Genomic DNA, 16,659 nt, shown 5'->3' on the forward strand with positions numbered 1-16,659 from the left:
ACTTAGGGCAAGATGCTATAGCAATGTTCTCATACGTAAAATGGGTATAATACTTCCAATATAAAATTGCCCATTATATGGTAGGGGCTCATAAATGTTTGTTAAATCTGAGTTTTTTATTCTAACTGGCAAAACAAACATTAGGAAGAATTTCAGCAATCTAAAAAAATAAAAATTGAATAAATGCAGACACTCTATGTTCTTAGAAGATTAAATACTGTAAATGTCAATTCCTATCAAATTACATTACAGTGTTAAGTATAAGTTTAGTAAAAATGGTAAGAGAACACTTTTTGGACATGGAAAAGTACTTGAGAAGAACAAATAGGTAGGTATATAAAACAAGATTCTAAAAAAGGAGTAGGGGATTAGTGAGAGAAAGACAGTGAGGAAAAGCTCTAACAAATATTAAAACAAAAATTATAATACTTAAATGAGTGAACAGGCACAGATAATTTCAATGGTACATCCCAGAAGTACACCCTATTATTACATAAAAATTCAATAATTTAGAAAAGGAATCACTACAAATCAAATTCAATTCATGAATTTGGGTATAACAATTTTGAAAGAAAAGCTAAGTAATGTCTCAACTCATACTGTATGCTGCTGTAAATAGATAAATATAAAACCAGAATATAACACAGAAACAAAAGTTTATTAAATTATTGGATCAATTAAAATTTCAATTAAATTTTGAAGAGATAGAAGAGTTCGCAAAGATAAACACTAAAAAATTTGATCAAAGGAAAATGAAAAGCTTTTGTAAGTTAAACAAAAAACCTCCAACCAATACCAGATATATTAAGAAACATATATTAGGAAAAAATTGTGTCAAAATGACAAAGTATCAGTATTACTTAATAATTCAAATCTCATACAAATGGAAAAAAACCCCAAAACTGAGCAACTTACTTGAGTTTATTATTTTGGCACACTGAGGATCTATATAAATAAGTTTGGCAAGTTTGACAAATTCACTCATACTCATGAAAGAAAGGTAACAAAAAATTCACAGTAGCGTGAAAGATTTCAAGAAATACCTGGGGAGTGTATAGCTGCTAATAGATCAGTTTGTACATCAAAAGTTAACTTTGCTTCTAATTTCAACATAGCTAATTAAATAAATTACCGAACAGCCTAAAATTCTTCTTCCTCTCTTTGTCCCCACACATCCTGCAAAAAGATAAAGCACCCAAAATAAGCAAGCCCTGAATAAATGGTAGTAGTCAGCATCAACAAATTAGTTAACTGGTAAATAATGGAATAAATGCAAAATATAGTCCTTTAGAAAAGATTTTTATTTTCTTGGCACACAGACATAAAAATGACATTTGCCTACTAGATAGAGCAGTTGAAGACATATCAGAAATGCACTGCAGTTCACATAGGTTATAATGCTCATAGACAGAATGACAGGTCTCATGTTTCCTCAATTATCTTTGAAATGTATTAAATTATCACAGCATACTGGTTAAACTGGCAAACTTCTCAAGTTAAAAAGTAAGAATGATTTGAATTAATTAAGAACCAAGGCACAGAACCATTTTCAAGATGTAATATAATGGTACCTCGTCCAACATCACTCAGGAATGAAGTATTCTATTTAAATGTTTTTTAGTCAACATTTATCTCTCTAAAGTCTAAAACTATTATTTTAACAACCTTTGATGAAGTAATGTGTAACATGCCTCTTAAACTTTAAAATAGGCCATGCAGATTATAACAATGTTCTTTCATTAATATTCCTAGTAAGGAATATGAATCACTTAATTTTCTACTGCAACACGATATCCTAAAAATTTACTGAGGTGGATATTTGCCCTACCATAGATAACCCAATATGGTTACGTATTTAAAATTGTCCACTTGTTTGACAATTATTTAATTATTAGAGTTAACATATTCATTTACTTATTTATTTATCACATTTAATCATGAGCCAGCCATTGCTTCTTGCTTTTATATTTAACATATTTAATGTTGGTTTTCGGTTACTTTTCTTACCACTTTTAATATAGGAGTTAAATTAGAACAATAGAACTATGTGAATCTTTGATGACTAATGGTTCTGCCTCTCAAGGAAGGTCATTCTTTTTAACTGCACAGGTTAGAGAAGGTTATACATTGAGCAATAAAGAAGGAAGGGAAACTTGGAAATCAATGTGTTTATAGACAGTGGTCAGATTACTATCACAATGGTCGTTAAATCTGTAGGATTTAATCTGCCTTAGGTTGGGAAACCAGGAACGAAGCCAGTTAAAACTAAAGGAGGGTCGAGAATGGGTATTTGGTATCTGAAGCATTTTTACATTTTTACTACGCAGAAATTTTAGCTTACTTGTTTTTCTTCTTTATTTTTACTCCTTCTTCAGAGTTAAGGTGGTTGGATATGTGACCTCTAGCTGAGAAAAGTGTTATTGCACCATTATTTTAACTATAAATACACAATTGAATAATGAAATGGATTTTTGCAACTATTTCCTTTCAACTGTAAGTATAATGATCTAATTTAAGAGCCTTCTTGAGACAAAAACAGACAGTAAAAAAAAATTCATCTAGAAAATAAGTACTATTAAAAAATGTCAAATCATATAAATGTTAAAAGCCTTTTTTCTTTATGACTTTTCCAGATTTAAGGTGTGTTAAAATAACATGAAAAACTTTTCAAATGATTATACTGAATTCAAGATAACTACTGAATTCATATCTCTATTTATATTATGTTAAGATTGTTCTCAATGTTTGGTTACTAGGAAACCAGTATAATACACTTTTACACACAAACTAAAAATAGTTATTAAGTTTTAGAAAACTAATATAGTATTTTTTGTCTTTAAAGTTCTCATAAACATGGCCAACAATTTGCGTTACGAAAAGGTAAACCATCTCATAGTAGGACACTGGCACTCAAGACTAATTTTATAAAACTGTTTTTAGAAAATAAATTCCTAATGCTTTGTGGTTTTTTCATATATCCTATGCATCATTAGCACAAGCAAATTATGTTAAATATACTGTTGAAATTCATTATATTAAAAACATGTTAATATATCAGTGAAAAAAATAAAAGCACATTATAAACATCTGTGCTCCAGTTATGAACACATATTGCGGGTGGACACTTCTATGATTCAGCATTCATTTGGTATCTATTGAATGCAGTGTGGAAGGTGCTAGAAATACCATAGTAAAAGTATTAACCACAGCCTATTTGGTATATATTGTTACTGAAGAAAATATATACCACCATTTAAAGATACCTTTTCATTTCTTTCATTATTACATTCTCATATTTCATTTTCACTTATGTACAAATAGAAGATTACATGATTTTTTTCGTTTTCAAACTCTGGATTTCAAATTATTGATTTTTCTAGGCATTTGAAGAATACTTCCTGAATTCAAAAGACAAACATCCTATTTAAAAAAAAAAAAAAAAAGAAAAAGAAAAACTAATGCTTTACAGTCTTACCTAAATCGGGCATCAGTATTATATGAATGAGATTTTAAGAATGACTTTAGCATGTGCATATAAAGCATTTACATTACATTATTACCTTGCATTCAACAATAAAATTGATTGCATACTTAATGCAATCATATGCATGAGTCAACTATAAATCATAGAGTGTTTCAAGAATAGTAGCAATTGACCAGGCTTGTGTTTCACAGCTGAAAGGGCAGTATTGGCCATTCTCGTTGGTCAGTTCTGGAAGTCCTTTCCAAGGGGATCTTAAAGAAAGAAAAGCCATTTTATGAGATATAATCAAACACATATCTTGTTGGATTAACAAAATAGGCAATACACCTGGGTGATTTTGCCTTCTCTTTTAGAAAACAATATGTACTCATTTACTACAAAATAAAACAGAATATCCTAAAGGTTATGTATAAAGAATTTAGATTGAAATTATTCTTTGATATTCAATCGTTTGGATTTAAGACTTTCAATTACAAAGGAATCCCTTTATGTATTAAAAACAGAGGAAACTACCATCCCAAGCAATATATAAGTATAGATACAAACATCCTCTCAGGCCTAATTTTATTTCTTTTGGAGTAAGTTTATGAGGCTCAAATTGTAATTATGTGACTGTATTATGTTTGATCTTGACAAAATTATAAAATGAATATGAAATGATGAAGAAACACTGGATTATGACTAGGAAAAGAATGCCAATTAAAAACAATCTAAATTTCCATACTAATTTCTCATTATCCTGAATAATAGTACAGTTAGTATTTATTGTACATTTATTATGTTCTAATACTAAGTGATTTATATACATTATCTCATTTAATGCTCACAGCAACTCTATAAGGTAGGTATCATAACTATTCCTATTTATAGAGGAGGTAAGAGAAGTTTATGAAGGTTAATGACTTGTTCCAGATCTCACTATCAAAACACAGCATTATTAGCATAGCAAATTTATTCTTCATTTTGATGTAATGTAATCCCTTAAATATGAAATTTAAAAAAATACAGAATTCTGTAATGTTTCATGTTTTTGGTTCATTTTTTGTTTCATTATTATGCTTTGTAACTTATATATACTTTTCTGAAGATATGAAATATTTCATAATAAAAATGAAAAAATGATTCAATTAGGTAAATATGGCAATATTTTAAATAATAATTAATAATAATATCAGCTAGGTACCATATTTCAAAAAACTGTCATAGAGAAATAGAAAACATAGAAAACTTATTCATTTTCAAGTGTTCAAACTACTTCAGAGTAACATGTCAGATTACTGAAGTTGGGTTCCTGAGTATCTATAATGGGCTAAATTGTGTCCCCCTCAAAATTCATATGTTGAGGTCTTAACCCTCAGTACCTCAGAATGTGAACTTATTTGGATAAAGGGTTGTTGCAGATGTAACTAGTTAAGGTGGATCAGGGTGGGCCCCTAATCCAATATGATTGGTGTCCTTACAAAATAAGGAAATTTGGACACAAACATGAACACAAGGAGAATGCCATGAGAAGACTGGAATTATGCTGTACAAGCCAAGGAAATGCCAGAAGCTAGGAGAGAGGGCTGAAAGAGATCCTTCCCTAGTACCTTCAGACAGAACATGGTCCTGCAAATGCCTTGATTTCAGATTTCTGGCTTCCAAAACCATAAGACAATACATTTCTGTTGTTTAAGCCACTCAGTCTGTGGTGCTTTATTACAGCAGTCCTAGCAAACTAATATAGCACCAAAATTAAGAAACAAAACAAACCTACAGAACCATTAAATGCTGCTCATAATTGGATATGAACACAAGAAAGTGGAAGATACCCATACTTGTATAAAGAAGTCCCCTTTCCCTTGCTTTCTGAAAAATTCATTCCTCAAGTCATTAGGTGGGACCAAGAAGGTCAGTAACTACAGTTGAGGAGGGAAGGAGAGAAGGGTAGCAGGAGTAGCACTGAGTAGAATGTTAGAGTCTAGGGGGTATGAGGAAGGAGTTCACAGCAAGGGTGGGGGTAGTTCAGAGCCCCAGTGGTGCAAGGAGAGCATCCATGCATAAGAGTGGCCTACATGTGGTTGTCAGGCCCAAGGAAGGTGAAGAGGGCATCTATGTCTTGTGGCACCCCAGCATGGGATGTCAGAGCTAAAGCAGGGTGAGCTGGGTCCATGTGGTGGCGACAGCAGAGTATACGAAGCAGTAGCTTTTAAGACACTGAATATTAAGCAACAAAGAAGAATGATTCCTAAGAAATAAGAAAAAAATGGAAGTGAGTCCTATGATTACTATACCTTCCTGTCTTGAGAGAGCGTCTAGGATTTGACAAAGGGAGGGGAACCCAGGTGGATCTTTGAGCTGAAGAGATGGAATTGAGAGTCCAGAAAGACCAAGACAGCTAGAATTTTCAGGTCAGAGTACTAGAGATGAGATAACTGCACAAACAGAGAACTCTGGAGACATGTAAAGGGTCCCACTCAAGTATTTGCAGCATAATCATCAGCAAATACACAAGAGAAAACTAACCAAGGATGCGGAAAGAACCACCCAAAAGTATTAGATGAAGTAGTACCTGCCATTCAGAGAGGGTCAGGAACAGTGCTTATTCCCACCAGGTAGATTTGAAAACTTTGTAATTTTAGGGAAATGGGATAGAGAACTCAGATGAGTGTTGACTCATTAGTGTAGACTAATTAGTCCTGAACTAAATGCTGTTCTGGTTAGGTCCAAAAAAAGTTAAAATCAAGTCCTGAAAAGATCAGGCTGTTTCCAAATAATTTAACTGCATTCCAAACTAAAGTTCAAGAAGATTTATGGAAATATAGAAAAAAATCCAACATCCAAGAAAGTAAAATTTACATCTAGCATCCAATAAAACACTGACAGGCAAAGAATAGGATAATATTAACCATAATAAGAGAATATCATGAGTGAAACCAACCCAGAAATCAATTAGCAAACAAAGACATTAAAATAGTTACTGTAACTGTATTCCATATGTTCAAAATATTAGGCAGAGACATGGAAGATATACAAAAGACCCAAATCAAACTTCAAGAGATTAAAACTACAATGTATGAAATGAAAAATACACTGAATGAAATTAATGGCAAATTAGATATAAGGATGACAGCAGATTTCTTGTCAAAATAATGCAATGATTTTAAAGTACTAGAAGAAAAACTTGTCAACATTGAATTCTATACACAACAAAAACGCCTTTCAAAAAATGAAGGCAAATACTTTTTTGACATACAAGAGCTTAAAGAATTCATCATGAGCAGACCTGATATAATAGAGGAAGTCCTTAGGCAGAAAAAAATGATACCAGATGGAAATATGGATATTCACAAGGAGATGAAGAACACTGGCAACTATGTATTTATATAAGACTTTTTTCTGTATTATTTAAATAACCTCAAAAGATAACTGATTGAAAGAAAAATATAACAATGTAGTATGGGCATTATAATATATGTAAAAGCAAAATAGATGACAATAACAGCATACAGGTCTGAAGGGAAGAAATGGAACTATACTATTTTAAGGTTCTTATAGTACACTTGAAGCGCTATATCTTCACTTGAAAGTAAACTATGGTAAGTTAAAGATGTATACTATACACCTAAAGCAAACATTCAAAAAACTGAAATAAGAATAGCTAATCAGCCAACAAAAGAGATAAAATGGAAATAAAATAATCAGTCTAAAAGAAGCAGGAAAAAAGAAAAAGCTAACAAAGAACAGACAGGATAAACAGAAAGCAAATAGATTTATACTTAACCATATAAATAATCACATTAAATGTAAATGGTCTAATCATCCCAATTAAAAGGAAGAGATTATCAGGCTGCATAGATAAATAAGACCCAATTATATGCTCTATGTATAAGAAACCTACTTTGAATATAAAGACACAAAAAGGTTAAAAGCAAAAAGATGGAAATATATATATCATTCTCACAACTAATCAAAAGAAATCTGGAGTTATAATAACTATAAATAGAGTATAACCTTTAAAAATTGTGAATCACTATATTGTACACCTGTAACATATAATATTGTACATACATCAACTATACTTCAATTAAAAAAACAGATTCACACACACAAAAAATCTGGAGTGCTTATATTAATATCAAACAAAGAAGATTTTGGAGCACAGGCATATTGCCAGTGATAAAGAAAGTCATTTCATAATGATAAAAGGGTCAATTCATCAAGAGAACATAATAATTCCAAACACTTATGCATCTAATAATAAGGCTTCAAAATACTTGAAGCAGAAACCCATACAACTCCAAGGAGAAGTAGACAAATCCATAATTGTAGCAGAAAATGCCAATACCCATCTCTAGGTAACTCACAGAACAAGTAGACAGAAAATCTGTGAGTACTTTGTATAACACTACCAACCAACTTGACCTAGTCAACATTTTAAGAACACTCCACCCAACAACAGCAGGAGGCACAGTTTTTCACTTGCAAAGAGTTTAGTGACCTAGTTAGAACATATTCTGCATCATATAATAAGTATCAATAAGTTTAGAAAGATAAGTCATATTAGATATATTCTTTGACCACAATAGAGTTAATTTTGAAATCAGTGACAGAAACATTTCTGGACAATTCCCAAATATTTGAAAACTAAATAACACCTTTCTAAATAACACATGAGTCAAAGAGGAAACCAAAGGGGAAAACAGAAAGTGTTTCAACTGAATTAAAAAAAAAAACACACAACACATCAGAATTTTGGGGTATTGCTAATTTAGTACATAGTGGGAAATTTATAGCACTAAGTACCTATACTAGAAAAGAAGAAAGGTCTTTAAATCAATGACCTCAACTTGCACCTTGAAAAAACAGAAAAAGACAAATTAACCTGAAGTAAGTAGAAGAGAATAATAAAAAGTAAAGTAGAAATCAATAAAATAGAAACTGAAAACCAATACAAAAAGAAAACCGATGAAATCAAAAGGTGGTTCTTTAAGAAGACCAATAAAATTGATAAGCCTCTAGCCAGGCAGATCAGGAAAAAAAAAGAGAAAATACAACTTATCAATATCAAGAATGAGAATATTGACATTACTACAGATTCTATAGACAATTTAAAAAGTAATAATGCACTTTAGATGAAACCATTTCTTGAATTGTGACTTTTTTTTTTTTTTTTTACTTATTCTATCATTTATTGAGGAAAAAGTTTTACGTATTAGGATAAAGCAGTAGAAAGCAGTGACACGGAACTCCATCATTTCCAGCCTCATGTAACCAAGAGAACAAGCCTTGAGGACTTAGTGGGGACAGTGCTGGCCGTGCACCTCCCCACAGGTGACAAGTATTTTTGATCTATCTTTTCATTTAGTCTTGACAGCAAGTAATGAGATATTATTCTCATTTTATAGATGAAGAAATTTATTTCATAGAGGTTAAGTAACTTGTTCAAAGTCACATGCAAAAATAAGCAGCAAGGACAGAATTTGAAATTCAATCTGAATCCAAAGCTCACAGTTAAAGCATATTATGCTATCAAAAGTAGCTACAGGAAACAGCAAGAAATAAAAATGGAAATGTAGTTTGAGAAAAAATTGTGGAAATTAAAGAATTTGGATTTCATTCTGTAGCCAGTGGGGAGTTACTGAAGATTTTTAAACATAAGATTAAAATTGTGAGTTATATTTCCACAAGATTGATCTTGTTTGGGGTAATATGCCAAAATGGAGAAAAGAGAGTGGAAGTATGGAGGTTATTGCCTAGTCCATAGAAAAGGTTATGAGTTACAAATCAGGCATTGGCAACAGAAAGGAACACGGTGGGCTGTTAGAAGGAACAGAACTATAATCAAGTCTCGACAACTATCTGGATGTTCTGGAGAGGTAATGAAGTAAAATTTAAAAGTACCTGGGGTGTTTGAGCTTGCAGAGCATGAATAATGGTAATGCTGTAACAAACATGGGAACTATAGGAAGAAAAAAACGTGTGAGAGAAAATGAGTGATGGCAGAAGGCCATCCGAGGTAACAAGTTTATCAGGTAGCTAAAAAGTAGAAGTGGAGTTTATGAAAGTTAAAAATTACCTGAAGAGTGAAGATGTGAAATTAGGTGAAATATAACAGAAGACAAGTCAGATAGAAAAGAAAGGAAGATCAAGGATAGAGTTTTGGAGAATGAACATATTTAGGTGCCAGGAAGCAAAGCCAGAAAAACAGTAAATAGAGCCAATAGTGTAGTGGTTAAGAGCACAGCCTGTGAAGTCAGCTTGCCGGGAGTTCAGTAAGAGCTCTACCAAATTACTTGCCATTTGACTTTGTATAAATTACTTAACTTTCTAAGCTTAATTTATAAAATGGAGACAGTAGCTCATATCTTGAGTTAGTATCTCGTCTGTGTTACATGTACTAATATATTAATCCTCAATACAATACCAGCACATCCATTTAAGATGAGGAAACTGAGGCTCAGAGGAGTTAAGTAACTTTCCCACAGCCACATAGCTAGTAAGTGGAGATGTGAATAACAATAATAGGATAATAATAATAGTAGTAGCTATTTTATATAGTTTTTTGGATGAAATGAGTAATGTTATATGAATGCATTTAGAACAATAGCTGAAGATAGTAAGTACTCAATAAATATTATTTGCTATTATTATAGTTGTTACTATTACTAGGTTAACAAGAGAAACCTAATGCTGTGGCTAGCATAATGTTTTTCATGAAAAGAGGAAAGCAACAATGTCAAATACTATAGCCAGGTCAAAGAAGAGAACTGAAAGGAAGCCATGGGATCTGGGAACCAGAAAGGATCTTCTTGAGTGGCTTCACCAGAGTGGTGAGGGCAAAACAAAAGCCAGATTGTACGTGGTGATGACTGACTGGGTGTCAGAAAAGAAAAATAAATGAGGTTAATTGTATAGAAAACGTACTGAAAAGAGAACAGAATGATAAAACAAGGCTTGAGGCAGGAACTGCATGAAGGGACTTTATTTTAGGATAGGCTGACAGATATCTTTGTAGTTTAGGAAGGAGGGATCAAGTGGAATACCAAGAAAGGATAACTATTTGACAAGGTCATGGAACAGGTAGGAGGTATGTGATTATAGGTAAAGTAGAAGAATCATCTCTGCAGTGCAAGATATTCTTACTCCTCGTGGAAAAAAAGGAAGAAAGAGAAAAGCAATGCAAATATTGAGAAATACTTTGGCCAGTAAAGGATGGAATATAAGAATGTTCACATCACACAGACTTCAGACTTAATCTCTAGATGAGGTAGAAGTGTGACAGGATTAGGGTTTCTGTGACTATACTTAAGCTAATGAAAATAAACTTTAAATAAAAAGAAAAATTTTGACAACATTCATGTTGCTAGATGGAAGTCCCTCATGTTCTTATAATAGAGGAGATAAAACTATGTTGTTTATGCATATTTATGCATAATTATTCTGAGCAATAAGATGTACATATATCTAGGTTTAATCTAGAACTTGTGAAATTAAGATACCTTTTGACTGAGTTATATCATCTTATAAAGACACATAACTCTGATACTATTTATCTGCTAATAATTAGGACAAAGGAGGTGACAAATGGGTTTGAAATAGTCAAAACACCAACACTGATATTTTAATTATAATGAAATCATTTCTGAAGATTATTTATTGATATATCTTTAAATCAGTTAACTCAAAAGGCCCAGCCTGAGACTTTTAGTTTTTGTATTTATCCTGTGCTAACCATACCCAAAAATATCAGCTAAATTTTAAAAACCAAAGACTATTCCACCACATGTATAAATCATGCAATATCAAGTCTTTAAATTAAATAACAACTTAAAACAATTAAAAGAAGGTGAAAATTACATAGAACTTGTGTTAAAGAGTAAAGCTTTCAAATTTCACATAGAACATACTGAAATGAATTCTAAGGAAATGCCATTTACTAGCTAGTAAATAGACTAAACATTAATTTTTTTTTTTTTTGCGGTACGCGGGCCTCTCACTGTTGTGGCCTCCCCCATTGCGGAGCACAGGCCCCGGACGCTCAGGCCCAGCGGCCACGGCTCACGGGCCCAGCCGCTCCGCGGCATGTGGGATCCTCCCGGACCGGGGCACGAACCCGCGTCCCCTGCATCGGCAGGCGGACCCTCAACCACTGCGCCACCAGGGAAGCCCCTAAACATTAATTTTGAAAATTACATGCCCTGATGAATTACCTCTCAAGATGAACATAATGTCGAGAAAGAACATTTTTAACCAAAAATATAGTCTTTGAAGTAATCTCGGGACCCATCAATTTGGAAAAATATAATTTCGCACGAAGAAAATACCCAACAGGCCACAGCCACTCCTGAAAAAGATAATTTAACAGTGAAGGAAAAAAAAGAGCTGTGGATATCAAAAATTATTTGAAAAATAACTTTAATTGAAAACTCAAGGAAGAAAAATTAAATTCTTACAGGTCCTTGGTGATAATTGAAACCTTTAGCAAGACTGTAGTTGTCATTGTCTAAGGCATTGTCATAAGTTCCACAGTAAACCATATCACTGCAAAATAATTGAAATTTAGGTTAAAAAAAGATCAGGCATTACACAGAAAGCATTAGAAAAATTTCCTAATAGCAAAGGTAAGAACTAATCAAATTATTTTGTTTTCCAATCTCTAGACTAAAGCTCACCATCCATTTAACCTTAAATTAGTATATACTGAGTTCAGAATGTGTTAGGGAATGATTAAGAAACACTTACTGCCTAATACAAAAAATATGAAATATTCAGGTATCTTGCCTTCAAGGAGGCACTAAATATTGGTTGAATTTAATTATTTTACTAGGTCTCTAATATACTTATAACAATTAAAATATACACAGAATAATCTGAATTAGTAAACATTAAAGATAAGGTTTTATTAATTATTATATATTGGAAAGGTTGTTTTTTAAACTTCTCCATGAAGTTATTTTAAAATTAAGTAAACTTGGTACATTATTAGATTATAAATAGCAACTAAATGCACACAATTTACACATACTTACAAATTAAAGTTACAAACACTGCAACATTTAATACAAGACAGTTATCTACACTCTGTTTAATTAAATTATTACTTTTTTTTTTCTTTTAGTGAGATAGATAGAACTTGCAATGAGTAAGCTTTTACTGTGGGTTTTAGTTTTGACCAGTGGTTCTTAACACCTCTGAAAATATTGAGAATACTTTAGAATGCAGATAAGTACATACATATAAAATTTTGCATCTCAAGACTGAAATGAGTACACAATAAGTCAGGAAAAATCTACAAAGGTAAAGGTACTACAAAAATGAGGATCTCTCACACATGAAAGAGAAAGCAAATTGATGATGGGTATCAAGCTTTAAAGCAAAAAAGTAGAAGAAAAACAGAAAGGTCATTAGAAACTCAAAAAAAATTGAAAAAGAGAAGAAATACAAAATGAGATAAACACATAATCATAAAAACAAAATTATTTATTGGTTTCAGTAAAAATAGTGGTGTAATTACTTAGAGAGGATGGAAAGGGTTTGTGGCAAGGTAAGGACAGAGTTAAATCCTCATCTGTCATCGCAAGCAGTAAGCAAATAATGTCTAATATTTAAAAGAATCAAGAAACAGGTGCAAACACATACCATTTAGAAATATGGAAGGAACTACTACGAGCAACAATTTAGAAAATCAAGGTTGTCTCTGAGGAGACAATACATCTATATTTCCAGTGTTAATGATAATCATGTATGACTTTTACAGTCAGAAAAAACAGGCATTAGAAAATATTCATGACATATTAGTTTATAAAATTAAAATTCTTTTACTGATTATTGAATATAAAACAAGCCAAAGGCATTTTGAACACTGATGTTTAATGAAGATACAAAACAGATTTTTAAAAATTCAGTTTGAATGCAATTTTAGAGATTTTATTGATAAGCAAAAAAATTATGGCTTGATGCAATAAAATATCCACATTCTTAATACTTATACTCTAACTTACTCTGGATCCAAAGTTTTCATGCCAATATGAATATAACTGTATATTAAGTATAATATGAACAAAATTCTTAATACTTATAACTTACTCTGGATCCAAAGTTTTCATGCCAAGAGGACCAAGCAATTTTTCTCCTGCAATCTCCAACGCTTTCCATGCTTTTTCTGTAGTAAAGAGCTCAGGGGCCTAATGAGTGTTAAAAACAAATATACAAACTTTTTAAGATCACAGAAGAATTAGTGTCCACCCACTTTGGAAAATAGACTATAAACTTGGAAAGTAACGAAAACTTTAAAAATACAGTGCCGGTCAGAAATCAAGTGCAGATGCCTAATCAGACCTAATCCTATCAGGCCGACTTGGAAGTGCTGATCTTGGCCTTAGAGGTTAGGAAAGCTGTTTGAGGTGATTGTTTCCTTGTGTCACTTAAGAAAGTATACTAGCTCCAGAATGAAGCTGTCACAGCTACAGTGAAGGCAGAACACATTTAAACCCATATAATTCATTCTTTAGAAGATTTACAATAGCTTCCTTTAAGTTCATCTGGAACTCATTTTTTGCTTTTGGGGTCATAATATAATACAGAAGGATTTGCACTCCAATAGTATGAGTAAATTTACTTGTGATGTAGAGAAGGAGAGAAAGCATTGGTGACTAAGAATCTGCATTAATTTTAAATGTTAAATGAAATCAAATGCACACTGAATCAAAGCTACCATTATGTACCTTAGTATTTTTTATTCTACTATAATTAATAATACTACATTTAATACTCTTTTTGACAAAGTGGCAACATCTAGGCGGGCATAGAAGAACACATACGTTCTCTATTTTACTGTATTTTTAGACTAGGTATAGAGAAAATAAGGAAAGTCTAGAATTCTTGGCTAGACGGAACTCATTAGTGCAATACAACGAAGAAAACGGAATGTGAATTGAAGCTACCCATATTAGTTCATTAGTCCAGATGTTTCCAACTAGTGTGCTGAGGCACTGGTCATGGCACAGGTGTGCTGAAATACAGATGCCCTCTGCTTTCAAGCCAGCTGGGTAGGGCCTGGGCCTAACTGAAGCAGCTGGATCTGGCAGCGACCTAATCCATTTGGGCCAGCGTGCTGTACAAATATCATCATTTTCTATGTGTGTTATTGAGAAGAACTTCATTAGTCATCATCCATTATTTTCTATTTTTTGACACCAAATGTTATAGGTTAATGGTGATATGCATAATGCTTTATTCATTAGAAAAGACCATATAAAACTAGCTGGTAAACAATGCACTTTTTAGCAATTCAATGAATTTGAAAACAAATGGGAATAAAGAACTAAATAAACCCTATCACAACATTTTTGAAATTTGGAAAGAACAGAACAAATCACTTACCACAACCATTGCTATGGTAAAATTAGGCCTGAGCTGGTAGTCACACCAAGGGCTTGAAGCTCCATAACTATCTTTGTATATGCCACGTTTATGCACCAGATTAGAATGCTTTTCATTGACATCGGAAGGGTCTTCTGACACATAAAATAACTTTTCAAAGTTATCTTGTATTTTTCTGTTCCATTCATCATATGAGACTCTCACAACTTTTCCTGAAACATTACAAAAGACTTGGTAGTTTTAGGCATTCAAAGAAACCCATACATTTAGTTACAGCTAAAGAGTAATATTTAGTCAATAAATTATCCACTTTTTAAAACTGTCCGGGCTTTTTGAAGAACACTACCCAGAAATTAAAAATTATCTTTCACTGTATTACCAAAAAAGGATTAGACTCTAACAAATGATCCCAGATCATTTGTCTTTGCTTGGATCACTCTTACATTTGATAAAATTACCTTTATTGAGCACTTGAAAGGAGGCTAGTCTGAATTGAAAGATGCCAGAAGTATATACTGTATTTATATATATATATATTTATATATATATTGCATTTCAAAGGCATAGTACTCCCCAAAAGAATGTAAAATAGTTCATGAATAATTTCATATTGATTACATGTTGAAATAATATTTGGTATATATTGAGTTAATAAAAATATATAATCATAATTAATTTCACCTGTCTCTTTTAACTTTTTTAAAATGTAGGTACTAGAAAATTTTAAATATGTATGTGACTTAAATTATATTTCTATTGGACAGCACTGTTCTAGAAAAAGAGATGTAAAGATTTCATAATTGTTCACCAAAACTTGACTTGCTCACAGTCATACTGAGGAAAAAAAATAAGTATGATGCTCTTCATATCTCAGTTCAAAGTTGCTATGAAAATATGGTTAGTAATCAGGTTTGTTAGTTTTCATACTAGTAAATTAATGGTTTGTCTTTCCCCTTAATCTTAAGGGTTTTCTAATACTAGTTCATTGAGTCACATGATGATTACGTAGGTTAAGAATATAGACAGTACATTTGGAGTTTCTTTGTAAACAAAAGAAACAGCTTACCATGTCTTTTTACTGTAACTTCATGATAAGGAAAAATATTTTTTTGGGATAATTCCAGCAACCAACGAATGGCAGATTTACTCAGGCCCACAATTTCCACAGCAGACCCATCTCTAAAATTAAAAATAAATTTTACTCTGTGACAATGAGTAAATTAAGCACTATATAAAGGGCATTCAGGGACTTCTCTGGTGGTGCGGTGGAAAGACTCCACGCCCAATGCAGGGGGCCCAGGTTCAATCCCTGGTCAGGGAACTAGATCCCACATGCATGCTGCAATGAATCAGAATTCGCATACCACAGCTAAGGAGCCTGCGTTCCGCAACTAAGGAGCTGGCGAGCTGCAACTAAGACCCGGTGCAACCAAATAAATAAATAAATATTTTTTTTAAGAAAGGGCATTCAAAAAACAGCTTTGAAGAATTATATAACTAACACATTATAAAAATGTCTATAAAAAAATCCTCACTTTATAGGAATGTGCACTGCATATATAAGAAATTGTGATTCACTTTGCTATACAGCAGAAACTGACACAGCAGTATAAAGCGACTATACTCCAATTAAAAAAAAAAGAAATCATTCCTCTTATTACTTTGCCATTGCTTATCAACTTAATGTATTTAAAAAAAATTCTATGAAGTAGAATAGAGATTATGGAGTAAAAGGAGATAGCTGCTGGAAAAAGGCAGAAGTAGGAGTCAGAGAAGACTGGGATAGAGTTCCAGTGAAAAAGACAGAAAAT

General features: G+C 32.3%; 1 protein-coding gene across 1 annotated transcript in view; it reads right to left on the reverse strand.

Moving 5' to 3' along the window:
• Nucleotides 1-862: 862 nt before the first annotated feature.
• The window catches only part of AGL (amylo-alpha-1, 6-glucosidase, 4-alpha-glucanotransferase), a 79,108-nt gene continuing 63,311 nt past the window's right edge, over nucleotides 863-16,659 (reverse strand). Inside the window, exons 29-34 of the mRNA XM_029229655.1 lie at nucleotides 15,915-16,027; nucleotides 14,849-15,060; nucleotides 13,553-13,650; nucleotides 11,920-12,007; nucleotides 11,677-11,810; nucleotides 863-3,735 (exon numbers count right to left, since the gene is read on the reverse strand). Of these exons, the coding sequence (XP_029085488.1) occupies nucleotides 3,618-3,735; nucleotides 11,677-11,810; nucleotides 11,920-12,007; nucleotides 13,553-13,650; nucleotides 14,849-15,060; nucleotides 15,915-16,027 (763 nt within the window). The 3' untranslated portion in view covers nucleotides 863-3,617. The remainder of the gene's footprint in view (nucleotides 3,736-11,676; nucleotides 11,811-11,919; nucleotides 12,008-13,552; nucleotides 13,651-14,848; nucleotides 15,061-15,914; nucleotides 16,028-16,659) is intronic.

The sequence above is a fragment of the Monodon monoceros genome, unplaced genomic scaffold (genome assembly GCF_005190385.1).
Source record: "Monodon monoceros isolate NGI ecotype Baffin Bay Population unplaced genomic scaffold, NGI_Narwhal_1 Super_Scaffold_18, whole genome shotgun sequence".
Classification (NCBI taxonomy): Eukaryota; Metazoa; Chordata; class Mammalia; order Artiodactyla; family Monodontidae; genus Monodon; species Monodon monoceros.